The sequence below is a fragment of the Sinocyclocheilus rhinocerous genome, unplaced genomic scaffold, assembly GCF_001515625.1.
Source record: "Sinocyclocheilus rhinocerous isolate Xijiao unplaced genomic scaffold, SAMN03320098_v1.1 scaffold5898, whole genome shotgun sequence".
In the NCBI taxonomy this organism is placed as follows: Eukaryota; Metazoa; Chordata; class Actinopteri; order Cypriniformes; family Cyprinidae; genus Sinocyclocheilus; species Sinocyclocheilus rhinocerous.
The window spans coordinates 50226-64036 of NW_015656642.1; the positions used below are offsets into that span (position 1 = coordinate 50226).

General features: G+C 39.7%; 1 protein-coding gene across 6 annotated transcripts; it reads right to left on the reverse strand.

The window, feature by feature from the left end:
- Positions 1 to 3612: 3612 nt before the first annotated feature.
- On the reverse strand, positions 3613 to 13152 carry LOC107720735 (nucleolin-like). Of its 6 annotated transcripts, none has more exons than XM_016528555.1 (17): positions 13014 to 13152; positions 9962 to 10057; positions 9757 to 9874; positions 9569 to 9670; positions 9358 to 9483; positions 9142 to 9267; positions 8869 to 8985; positions 8250 to 8339; positions 7329 to 7452; positions 7084 to 7220; positions 6776 to 6902; positions 6563 to 6693; positions 6340 to 6469; positions 5303 to 5445; positions 5089 to 5215; positions 4543 to 4856; positions 3613 to 3815 (listed from the first exon to the last, which is right to left on the reverse strand). In XM_016528555.1, exons 1-17 carry the CDS (start codon positions 13029 to 13031, stop codon positions 3757 to 3759), a joined length of 2085 nt encoding a protein of 694 aa, XP_016384041.1. In that variant the 5' UTR covers positions 13032 to 13152; the 3' UTR covers positions 3613 to 3756. The 6 variants fall into 6 exon arrangements, with proteins under 6 accessions (XP_016384041.1, XP_016384043.1, XP_016384045.1 ...); XM_016528557.1 differs by having other exon boundaries at positions 9358 to 9485; positions 9574 to 9670; positions 9757 to 9876; positions 9961 to 10057; XM_016528559.1 differs by having other exon boundaries at positions 8869 to 8982; positions 9151 to 9267; positions 9757 to 9876; positions 9961 to 10057.
- Positions 13153 to 13811: the final 659 nt, after the last annotated feature.

The following is a 13811-nucleotide window of genomic DNA, read 5'->3' on the forward strand; positions in this document are numbered from 1 at the left end:
TTTTTATATGAATGTAGCACTGAAAATTTACCGACCGTTTTCAGAAAAGCTTTGATGTCATTTTCATTTCGTCTTTCCTAGCGTTTGTGAGCGCAGTGCTTATTTGATTACAGCCGTTACCGGGGAAACCGCTATATCTCCCGCTCCCAAAGCGCCTCCTGCTGGCAGAGAATCAATTTGCATTTGCAAGTCTGTGAGAAACACTGGTGTCTGTCAGCAAACATAAACAAAACGCATGCTTCAGAACTGTTTTGAGAAGGTGCTTTGAGCCATGTATTATTACTCTGAATTAGGCTACTACTACTACTACTACTACTACTATTACCATCTTGTGCCCTGCAATAATAATTTACTCAAACTCGCTTTGATGAGATAACGGGGGGAAAAAAAAATCAGCCAAACATATCGGCCAAAAAAGTTAGCATCATATATCGGCCATCGGCTGCCCCGATTTGTAAAAATGGGCATCGGCCAGAGAAGAACCCTTATCGGTCGACCTCTATTGCTGACACTTAAGTTAATTGTTTTGCCATTTTTGCACTTGCTATTAATGTATTTTGAATGCAAAGGGCACTTTATTTTTTTCAAAAAATTAATGTTTATTTGTTATGCATGTTATGTAGCCTATGTTTATTAAAAACAAGTTTTGTAATAACCAGTTGTTCCGGTCCGGACCTTTGGCACTGATGAAAATTAGATTTGGACCTTTGAATGTAGACTTTGAGAACCCCGGTGCATTAGAGCAGTGGTTCCCAACCCTGGTCCTGGAGGCACCCCAACACTGCACACTCATGTCATTTGTGCACAAAAGTTTTATTAACTAAACACTAACACATAACTGACCTAGACAAACAAACAAACATACAAATCACTCATTCATGGGGAGGTTGGAAGTGGATGACTGAAACCGTTAGAGAAACCAGAGAATGCAGTTCTGGAAAAGGACTCAGTTACCCATCTGAGTGAAACCATCAGCGCTGTTTTAGAACGGGGTCTACAGCTTACACTAAACCTCTGCTTCGTTTAGTTAAATGTACGATACTTGCATTGCCTTGGCCTGGAACGAGCGTCCGCATGCAGTCTCGGATGAAAGTCTTGATGGTTTGGAGGTTCGGTGGAGTAGGAGTCGCGATGTCCTCCAAGCAGTGGCGGAGCCAGGATGTGTTCACAGCGGTGGCCAGGCAGGGGCCAGCAACCAGTCTGAAATCAGTCAGAAATCTTCATTATTTCAATATAAAAATGTGATTGACTATAAAGTATTGGACTGTTTTAGTGCCTAAAACACAACTGAGTACAATTAATTTCTACTTAACTGTAATTGAGCGTGATAAAAAATGTGAAAAAGGCCAAAATATAAAATGAGTTATTTTGTGCATTTAAATGGTTTCATTTTCGCATATTTTCTAGTATAAGTGCATTGTGCTCACATTTATTTGTGCATTAAATTACAAATAAAAAATACACATCAGCGTGTGCTTTATATTGTGATCTTGAATTGCAGAATAAGTTATATTTTAGTATGCATTTGAGAGACGTTCTTGTGTGCTGCATACATGCACAGTTTGCAGCTTTAATCGCCTTTTTGGTTATTTCATGACTTAGCTGACGACAGAACTAGGTATGTATGCTCAGTTTCTTGTGCGGGTTATTTATGATGAAGTGATATAGAGCGTGCGCCACATATTTGCTTACCGTTGAAGAGTGTGCGCCGTGAGCACAGTAAAACGGCTGATGCGACAGGAAAACGTGTTTTACTGACATATAGTCTAACACCATCTCAAAAACTGCAGTTTTGAGTGGTGGCCACGGCCACCCCCTGGCGCCAAGATTCTTATAATACTAATCTGTTGCATAGGTATCAACATATAATATACACTTTCATTTAGATCATGAAAATACGAACTCATAGAGACCAAACATGGTATAGGTGAGGTTATTTTAACTAGTGATGTATCATAACGCATGCATAAAACAGTATACAACATAAAATACAATATACAACAGTAATAATATACAAAAAGCACATGAGGATATGAGCGCGCATTCAAAGAAAGATTTGTCTATGAATGCATTAGAGAACAGTCCATTTCTCTGGGCATTAGGTGTCTTTCCTATGAGGAAAATGAGTGGGAGTTGCTCTGCCCGCATTCCTTTGTGCAATAAAACCAGTGTTATCAGATGATTGGTCTTTGGTTGCCATGGAACCAGAGGCCTGTTCTGCCTTTTTGAGGTGTTAGTTGCATTTCTGGGGAAGGGTCCATTGACCCTCATAGTGGGCTTGTTGGTTGGGTGAGGGGTGTTAGGGATTATTTGTTGAATATGACAAATAATTGTCTAATTGGTCCACAGGCTACATACAAGTACTCAATATTTGGAATCGGATTACGTAATCCAGATTAGATGTAATAAACTCTGCAGAAGCATTAGCACCATCTCTGTCAGCATAAACATTGTTTTTTTTTAATGTTTTTTTAAGATAATTTAAATATTGAACAAAATAAGTACGCTTTTAATTCTTTAGTTTGCGTTTGTGTTATTCACAATCAACTTTTAATTGTAACATGTCCACGATAAAAAAAAAAAGGAAAAATCATTAAAAAAAAAAAATCTTCAGAGCACTAATGACTTAAATTTAATGAAGACACTTAAGGTGGAACCCAGAACAGAGTAATATTTTTCTTCCTTAATACATATTGTACACTTTTCTTTTCTGAAAAGTAACTAGTTTTTTCAGACTTGGTTTCAAATTTTTTTTTTTTTTGTTGACGTTTTAGGTTTAAGCCACACAATAATTACAATGAGATAAATACGTCCCACTTTGTGCCGATTTAACAAACAGCTGAAAGAATAAAACTTGACCACAAATTAGTAAATCATAAAAAAGAAATTTAAATTTCCCCCGCAATACCCATTTGATCTTCCACTTCATGTGTGGACTGCGGTTTCACTAAAATTATACTAAATAACTGAAGACGCCTCACTGCTCTGGTTACGACAGTGATAGAGGAATCATATGACAGAAACTGACCGCTTCGATTCACTCCATTTAACTTCGGCAGATCAGCAAGAGGTTCTACTCAATTTTGTAAAACAAACATCTAAAAATGGTCCGAGTTCGACAAGTTTCTGTAGATCTGCAAAAACACAACTACAAAAAATCACGACAAACCAAAGAGTTTAAAAACCATGTTTAATCAAAATGGTTCTTTACATTATGAAAAATCTGAACTGGAAAAAAACAAACAAAAAAAACCCTCAGTCACAAGCCAAATTTAGTTCATACATAAATTTGACATGAGCCTTACAACACGCTTGTTATCCATCTTAATCCCATTCAAATAGATGTACATCTCTAAATACTAAATAGGCGTCAATTCCATGTATATGTTACAATATGCTTTGCACATTAAAAAGGTACTGCACATTAAACTTGCATCTAAAGCTAACTTAAGAATAGTGAAAATTAAATAAAATTGAGAGGGGAAATGTGGGGCGGGGGAGAGAAACAGCATAAAAAAAACTAAACAAAAACAACAACAACCTGTTGCATGTACAACATGTACCTAAACCAGCAGAGCATAATTACAACATTCACATTTAATTTTCACGTGGATGGTTGGGACACTTCAGAACTCACACAGTTAAAAGGGAGCGAGGGGTCAGGGGTCACTGTACAGTTACTGATGCTTCCTGGAATGTCCTAGAAACGCTCTGACAAAGTGGATTTAAGCAAATGGAAACAGTTCAATTACAGACTTAATCATCAAACTTGATCTTCTTCCCTTGTGGTTTGTCCCCAAATCCACCTCGTCCACCTGAAAAACAAGACCGCTGTTAATTTATACAGTTCAATTAAAACCTAAAAGGTCTTAATGTTCAAATTGGCTCACTGCCAAATCAGTAATGACAAGCATTTTCTCATTCACTAACTCGGTGTAAAGCCTCAACAAAACGTAGAAAAAAAAAAAAGAAAAGACAAAAAGGAATAAATAAAATACAGAGATCATTAACCTATTAGATTTAGCTAGACAAAAAAATAGATTGTTAGATAAATGTAAACATTATTTATATAAAAACTAAATTAGATTTAATTAGACAATTTTAAGTAGATTACATTCAAGCAGACATAATAAAAATATGAGATATTAACTAAACTTGCATCGTTTTAATTACACAAATAACTAAAATTAGAATTAGATGACAAAAAAGCAGATTTTAAAAAATGTTACAATTTATAGAAATAAAATAAGATTCAAAAAGAATTACAATAAAATTGAGATTTAATTGAAAACTACATTTAACTAGACAAACTACTACACCGATTTAATAAGATAAATGTAAATAAACTTGGATTTAATTAGATAAAGAAAAATAGCTTACCATTATTTATAGAAATAATTCAATTCAAGTACTTACAATAATAAATGACTATATTACTACCATCACTACCATTATTATTAATATTAATAATAAATAAACAAAAATAAAGTACAGTACAGAATGGTAGTCTATAAATGTATCTGTAGATTGATCGACACCCACCGCCTCTTCCTCCTCTGAAGCCGCCACCTCCTCCTCTTCCTCCTCGTCCTCCCCTGAAGCCGCCGCCTCTGCCGCCCCCTCGGCCACCGAAACCACCTCGTCCACCGCCTCGCCCTCCGAACCCTCCTCCGAACCCTCCCCCGAAGCCTCCTCCGAAGCCTCCCCCGAAGCCTCCTCTGCCGCCCCCTCGGCCGCCCTCGCCCTTGGGCTTAGCGTAGTCCAGAGTGACTCTGTTTCCGTCGATCTCGCCGTCATCCATGGCTTCTTTGGCCGCCTTGCAGTCGTCTTCGCTATCGAAGTCCACGAAACCAAACCTGGAGTGGGAAACAGTATTCAGTAAATATTCAGAGGACAAGCAGCAGCGGTTAACACATCAAACAGCTTAATGTCTCACATCAGACATGGGTATATCCCAATATAGTGGAACCACCTGTTTAGCTGTGATTTCGCTCTACTTCTCGTGCGAATCCATACACTGCCACTGGATTGACAGAGAGGAGCTCATGAGAAGCAAAAAGCGTGCGCAAGTATCAAACATGGCCGTACCCTTTCGATGATCCGGTTTCTCTGTCTGTGACGATTCTGGCGTTGACGGATCCTTCAAAAGCTTCTTTCAGAGACTGATCTGTGGTGTCCTCCGACAGACCTTTGACAAACAGGGTTTTTGTTGGCCCTACAAACAGAGGGAAGAGCAGTTAGCAATTAGCATTCGTGAAAAAAAGCTGGTAAAACTTGAGTGAATGAGAAGCAATCTACAAACCAGAGCCTCCTCTTCCGCCTCCACTGCCTCGCTCGTTCTGACTGAACTCTAATCTGACACTTCTGCCCTCGATTTCTGTGTTGTTGTAGTTCTCCAGCGCCTCCTTGGAATCCTCCACGCTCTCGAACTCCAAAAACGCAAATCTGGAAAAAACAAAACAGAAAAACAATGACATTAGACCAAAGCAAAGTCAGCACAGCAAAAACACCAAGACACTTGAATGTGGATATATTCAGGGATGATAGTTCGGTACGGGGGCATAATTTTAATAGCGCAACTAATTTAAACGTTATGGCCCGTTCACGCAACGAAAATTGGTGTGAATTTTTAATTTGAGCGAACGGCTGTTAAACGCCAAAACAAACATTCGCATGTCGCCAACAGTTTTTGCATTTTAATGGAAATTACAATAAATAAATCCATAAAAATCCAAAGAAAACTGACAAACCAATAAGATTCAAGCTTTTTGGTTGCCACCATTGCATAAAACCGCAACTTGGTGGCACTCAAGAACAAATTATTTTGCTAAACAACAGCAAATAGCAGAACATTATTCCAGGTGTCAAAAAAGGAAACTTTTTTTGCTTTTCCAAGCACCACCTACTGGCAGGGAGTGATTTTGCATTTTCATTCAGCCTGTCAAACGTTTATCCTTTTTAGATATTGTCTTAATAGACAAATCGTGTGCTAAAGAAAGAAACAGCTTTGGATACAAGCAGTTTGTAAAGTTCAAATGATTCCATAACTTCATGGAATCTGACAATCTGAATCAATTCTAAACTGATTCAACCATTTGAGTCAACAAATACTCCTCCTGGTGTTCATTTAGTGAACAAATTGAGGAAAGGAGGGGGAAAAAAACCTGATCTTCAGTTCTTACAACAAACATTTTAATCTCGATTCGACCGCAATGACCATTTAGGCCAAATACTTTGACAAGCCTTATTTAACGGACAAATCATCCTACGGACCTAATCAACTCCTCATCAAAACGTGTCTACACATCTCTGATTGCATTAATGAATCACCGGACGTACCCCTTCGGTCTGCCGTTGTTCTGTGGTATTCTGATGGACACGGCCTTCTCAAACACACTCTGGAGGGCCTCTTCATTCGCACTGAACGATAGGTTGTTTACAACCAGGACTTTGCTTGCAGAACCAGCGGCTAAATGAGTAGAAAACAAGACATTCCGTTAACATTCTTCATAAAACTCCGTCAAACCAGACAAAACTGCACCTAGTTGTCATCATTACTCACCTCTGCCGCCCTGCCGACTCTTTTCTCCGGTGAAGTCTATGATGATGGATCGGCCCTGAACATCTGACCCTTGCGCCTCTTCCATCGTCTTCTCAGCGATCGCCTCCGACTTGAACTCCAGGTATGCGATGCTGTACCCAAAGAGAACGTCAGTCAAGCATTCGTTTAAAAGACGCATTGTTAATAATGCAAACAGCCATGGCTTAGTCTTACCCTCTGCTAGAACCGTTGCTGCCCATCGGTATCCTAATATCAGTAGCCTGGTCAAAGACTTCCTGCAGTTCCTCCTGCGTTATGGAGTACGGCAGGTTCTTTACGAACAAAGTGCGTGAATCTCTCTCTGAGGGAAGACAAGCAATAAAACGTTGGCGTCTGCGAGCTCGATGTTTGACGTACCACATAAGCGGCGGCTCCAGATCAGCACTTGACTATCTTAAACCCACACGGGAGTTCGGGAAAGTGAAAAGCTATCATCATTTCTGGTTGGATTCACATTCAAAGCGGCAGCTGAGGGACGTTACCTTTTTTGTTTTCCAGGGAGTTTTCTTTGCTTCGGGCTTTGTCGAGTTTCACCGGTAGGCCCATCAGCTTCTTGCCATTGAGCCCCAAAGCCTTCTGCAGCTCTTCCTCTGACGCAAAGTCAACATAGCCAAATTTCCTTCAGAAGACATTAGGAAGCTTGAATTAGGAGTCAAATCAACAGTCACAACTCCTTTACAATGACAAAACGGACTTGGAGGATATGCAACAACAACTTTCTCCTTACTTGCTACCGCCAAGTCGGACGTCCTGAATTTCAAGGCCTTCCTTTGAGAAGAAATTTGTGATTGCAGACTTACTTTCATCAAAGTCTTTATTGGAGTTTAAGTTGCCCAAGAAGAGACTGAAACCTGAAAATTTACAGCAAAGTTAGTTTGCCAAACCAAGACAAAGAAAACCTTTTTTCCCCTTAAACCAGCATCAGAATTAATATGAAAGCTCACATCACACGTTTCAGTATTAAGTCCCTTTAAATCATCATATGTGGTTTAAAGGAACTCCACTATTTTTGAAAATAGGCTCATTTTCCATCTCCCCTAGAGTTAAACAGTTGAGTTTTACCGTTTTTTAATCCATTCAGCCGATCTCCGGGTCTGGCGGTAGCACTTTTAGCTGTAGCTTAGCATAGATCATTGAATCTGATTAGACCGTTAGCATCTCGCTCAAATGACCAAAGAGTTCCTATATTTTTCTTATTTAAAACTTGACTCTACTTTGCTGCCGTACCATGGGTGCAGCAGGCGCAATGATATTACGCAGCGCCTGAAAATAGTCCTCAACACGCTCCCTGTGCAAGCAGGTGGTCACGTTGGTTATGTCGACGGAAGTTAGCCTATTTTCAGGCGCTGCGTAATATCATTGCGCTACATGATGTAACTACAGAAGAGTCAAGTTTTAAATAGGAAAAATATAGAAACTCTTTGGTCATTTTTGAGCGAGATGCTAACGGTCTAATCAGATTCAATGATCTATGCTAAGCTACAGCTAAAAGTGCTACCGCCAGACCCGGAGATCGGCTGAACGGATTCGAAAACGGTAAAACTCAACTGTTTAACTCTAGGGGAGATGGAAAATGAGCCTATTTTCAAAAATAGTGGAGTGTTCCTATAATGCACAAACACTGAAGCGTACAGAACTGAAGTCTCACCTTCGCCATCAGTTTTAGCTTTCTTAGCCGGCGGCGTTCCCTTCTCTTTTTTGGTCTCGGCCTTCCTTTTCGCTGGAGTGACGGGGGTTTCTGAAGAACAAAACCCAGAACAACTGAATTAAAGAACTGGACGTGACCAGTGTAGTCAAGCTTCAAAAACACAAAACGCCATGAAACCATCGTAAATCAGGAGCACGACACACTGTGCTGAGAAGACACGCACATCTTCATGTATTAAATGTAGGATGAAAGCAGAGTATTACTATACATGAGCATAAGCAGGACTTGGCTTACAGAACGGGTAGAAACGAAAATATGCAATACAGAGGAACTGACACATTGGGACTTAAAAAGGATGCATTTCCAACAAATCAGGAGAACTGTATAAATAATTGTGTATATGTAAACCTATAACGGAGTTTAAAACCCAGTGTACACCTATTGTTCTATTGCTGTAATTGTTTTACGCTGTAAGGAATAGAGAAAAAACATTCTCTTAAATCTGATAACGCCTTCAAAATCTGTGCTAACTGTCATGATATTTTAACAAACCCTGCACCTGATCAGCATAATAATAATAAAACAAACTCAAGATAGTCTAATAACTTCACTGTCATACCTTCTTCCTCTTCATCCTCATCGTCGTCATCATCCTCATCGTCATCTTCAGATTCCTCCTTCGCTTTCACCATTCCTGCCTTTTTGGGCGCAGGAGTTGTGTCCATTTCCTCTTCTTCTGAATCACAATCAGAGTTTAGACAAACATACAGGACGAAACTTAAACTATCAAAAATGCAAACATAAGCCCATAGAGTCATCAAACACTGTCAGTATTAAATCCCTTAGTGCACCACATGTATACAAATAAATATAATTCCGTCCTGTCACACACCATCATCATCATCATCATCATCATCATCAGATTCCTCCTTCGCTGCAGGTGCTTTTGCAGCAGGTGCTTTGGCTGCAGGTTTAGCGGCCTTCTTAGGAGGCAGGGCTTCTTCCTCTTCAGATTCATCTACAGGCAAATCGAGACCGTGATTAATACAGAAATGAGGCGCACTCAGTGAAAATGACTTCAATACGAGTGCATCAGAATGTTTCGCACCGTCATCCTCGTCGGACTCCTCAGCGGGAGCTGCTTTCTTCACAGGAGCAGCTTTCTTTGCCGCTGCGGCTTTAGCAGGCGTGGCCTTCTTGGGTGGAGGTGGCGGCTCTTCCTCGGATTCGTCATCTATGAAGACAGGAAATTGAGTTGTTAATGTTATACAGTCTCAAAATCACTTATACACACACACAATCCTGAGACGTTTTCATACCGTCCTCCTCCTCGTCATCATCATCGGAGGACTCTGCAGGCGCTGCCTTCTTAGCAGGAGTTGCTTTGGCAGGTGCGGCCTTCTTTGGAGGAGCTTCCTCTTCTATTGAGAAGAACGGAGAAATTATTCGATTTTGACCTTTGGATTAAGTACACAGCCCTGAGACCATCATGAAAACATTAGCTTACCAGATTCTTCATCATCGTCATCGTCACTCTCACTCTCCTGTTTGGCAGCAGCTTTTCCATTCTTCACTGCCTTCACTGGAGCTGCTTTTTTCTTCGCTACAGCTTTAACTGGCAGCACCTGCCCAATAGAAATCATTTAATCCTAGCCATTTCTTCATTCGCAACAAAGTGATTAAAACGCATGATTTCTAGATGGATTCCTCACCTCTTCCTCCTCGCTGTCCTCCTCGCTGGACTCCTCTTCCACTTCCTTGGGAGGTGGAGGTGCCTTTTTCTTAGGAGGCGCTTGCTTTTTAGCTGCCTGCAAACGTTGAGAAAAGATTCACTAAATCAGTTTCTGTCGCCACAAATCAAAGTCAAGTTTTTTTTTTTCTAAGTTCTTGCAATTATGCAGATGTTTATCATATTTCCCGAAACACATGTAACATTTTTTTAACATCCGAAATATGCCACGACTTATATTCCAGAACAACTTTCAGTTTCGCTTTAGTTTTGACTTTTATAATGGCACTATCATTTATATTTTTCCATTCCTGTTCGAAACACCACTAAAGATTTAGAGTGAAGGGAACTAAAAATACAAGTTAATAGTTTTTTTAGTAACATTTATAATGTTTGTAAATGGATCGTTGAATTACTTTATTTCCAAGTGTGATAAAATGCGGGGAATAAAAGCCACTTGTGTTGTTCTTCTCAAAATAGCGGCAGTTTGACTCAGTGCAACTTATTGTAAAGAAAATATAATAAGTATCTACAACATTTAGGGCTGTTCGGCATAGCAACTGTTTGGAGGTGCGGTTAATTTTTTTATATATATAAAAAAAATTTAAAAAAAAAAAAGCACATACAAATAACTTTTCAAATTGTATTATTCATGCATTTGACAAATAAATAGAATTTAAGTAGTAAACGAATACATTTATCTCCAGGGCTAGTTTGAGACATAGCAAATGTTTGGAGGTGTGGCCTAATCAAACACCATTTGATGGTTTTTATTTGAAATACGTCAGAGCAAGAACAAATCTCTCAAATATTTTTGTGGATAATTCAGAAAGCGCGATGCGTATTAGCGTAAGACTTTTGCGCGGTGCAATTTGTTAATTGCAAATTTTGGATTGTTATTAAATATCTTGTATAACTAGTATTAAATAGCTTGTCACTTAAATACAACCACTGTTGAAAGGTAAAATAATAATACGTTTGAGTACTGAAATGGGTTTAAAAGTTTATTAAAATGATTTAAACATCACCGCACTGCGCGTGAAACTCCCCGCGTGGACGAACCCACGTGCGGTTCTCGTTACACGTGGAAAACACACATGCACGCTATCCAACAGACTAGTTTATAAACACACGTGCCAGGCTCACATATTATAATCGCGCAAATCACACAATATGCGTTAACACCGCGACGCGGTTTAATGTAGCGCGTTTAACGTCCGCTCATCCGCTACAAAGAGCCAAAATGGAGGCGTTTAGCATCGCGCTACATCGCTGCACGGCTCACGTGGCGAATGCGCGATTTAGCGCGAAAACACGACACTCTAATCACTCGAAAAACCTCGCTTAGCAACGACGGCTGGTTTTACAGCACTACAAAACGTGTCACATACACGCTCATAAAAATATACTTCATGCGTGTCAGCTGAGGCCTAAAAAAGGAGCAGCGTGGCCCGCCCGTGTGAACCGAATAACCGACAAAAACGGCTATTACATTTGAATTAGTTTATTTTAGAAGCACCTATTTAGCATTAAAAATAATTTGCACTCGTTGAGTTTACCTTTGCAAAACTATAAAACACACATGATCGAGATACATGTGTCGCAAACGTGGGCCTTCTTCACATCAGAGGCGGTGCAACGAATGGAGGTGCGGTTAATTTTTTAATATATATAAAAAAAAAAAATTAAAAAAAAAAGCACATACAAATAACTTTTCAAATTGTATTATTCATGCATTTAACAAATAAATAGAATTTAAGTAATAAACGAATACATTTATCTCCAGGGCTAGTTTGAGACATAGCAAATGTTTGGAGGTGTGGCCTAATCAAACACCATTTGATGGTTTTTATTTGAAATACGTCAGAGCAAGAACAAATCTCTCAAATATTTTTGTGGATAATTCAGAAAGCGCGATGCGTATTAGCGTAAGACTTTTGCGCGGTGCAATTTGTTAATTGCAAATTTTGGATTGTTATTAAATATCTTGTATAACTAGTATTAAATAGCTTGTCACTTAAATACAACCACTGTTGAAAGGTAAAATAATAATACGTTTGAGTACTGAAATGGGTTTAAAAGTTTATTAAAATGATTTAAACATCACCGCACTGCGCGTGAAACTCCCCGCGTGGACGAACCCACGTGCGGTTCTCGTTACACGTGGAAAACACACATGCACGCTATCCAACAGACTAGTTTATAAACACACGTGCCAGGCTCACATATTATAATCGCGCAAATCACACAATATGCGTTAACAGGTGAAATAATAATAATACGTTTGAGTATTGAAATGGGTTTAAAAGTTTATTAAAATGATTTAAACATCACCGCACTGCGCGTGAAACTCCCCGCGTGGACGAACCCACGTGCGGTTCTCGTTACACGTGGAAAACACACATGCACGCTATCCAACAGACTAGTTTATAAACACACGTGCCAGGCTCACATATTATAATCGCGCAAATCACACAATATGCGTTAACACCGCGACGCGGTTTAATGTAGCGCGTTTAACGTCCGCTCATCCGCTACAAAGAGCCAAAATGGAGGCGTTTAGCATCGCGCTACATCGCTGCACGGCTCACGTGGCGAATGCGCGATTTAGCGCGAAAACACGACACTCTAATCACTCGAAAAACCTCGCTTAGCAACGACGGCTGGTTTTACAGCACTACAAAACGTGTCACATACACGCTCATAAAAATATACTTCATGCGTGTCAGCTGAGGCCTAAAAAAGGAGCAGCGTGGCCCGCCCGTGTGAACCGAATAACCGACAAAAACGGCTATTACATTTGAATTAGTTTATTTTAGAAGCACCTATTTAGCATTAAAAATAATTTGCACTCGTTGAGTTTACCTTTGCAAAACTATAAAACACACATGATCGAGATACATGTGTCGCAAACGTGGGCCTTCTTCACATCAGAGGCGGTGCAACGAAAAATTTAACATCTCGCGTTTCGACCGTTTAAATTTAAATCGATAACGTTACTTTGAATTGTCAGAAAGTGTTAGCATGTACCTTACCTTGGCAAGCTTCACCATGACTGAAGGTTGGTGTTTTTTTGTTTGTTTTTCTTAACAGTAAAGCTGATAACGGGAGAGTGGCGCAGGAACAAACCGTTCAGTCACACGTGGCTCTCTGTACAGGACGGAAAAGAGCGCTCGCATACGCTTTTAGTACGTCCGGCGAAACCCCGCCCACTGAGCCCGCCCTCCAATGACGTTCAGAGACGGGAGTCGTTTCCGCGAATCGGTTCTTTTGAGCAGTTCGTTTCGATTCAGTGATTCTTTAATATCTTGATGTAATTACACCATCACGTGGCCCAATCAGCCATACAAGTGGAGGTGGGAGAAATGCCTATAAGTTTACGAAAATTGAAATTAACTATGAATTATTGGATAAATGTAAAAGGGCATTCAGAATTACATCCAGTAAAGGACATATTGAAGGATTGCTGGGAATAGCTTGTCAACCGCCATAAAATCGTACAAGAAGAAGAAGAAGATCACGTGGCCCATAGCATTCTGTCGCGGATAAGTTTGACATTTTCGTTGACATTTATCTAATTAAACGAGGAAAAACGGCCCTGTCTACGTTTCGTTTTAAAGTACAAGTAAAGAATACAATCTCTGAAACAATAAGTCAAAAAACCAATGATGTCGTGAAAATAATATAAAATGAATACTGACCCGGACCCATGATATTGTTTTGTTTTGTTTTTTTAAACTTTCGGTCCTGTTGCCAAACCGGTTCATTTTAGTGAATCAAAACCATACATGTAGTACAACAAATGCAGTGTTCGGTTCTCAAACAATCGACTC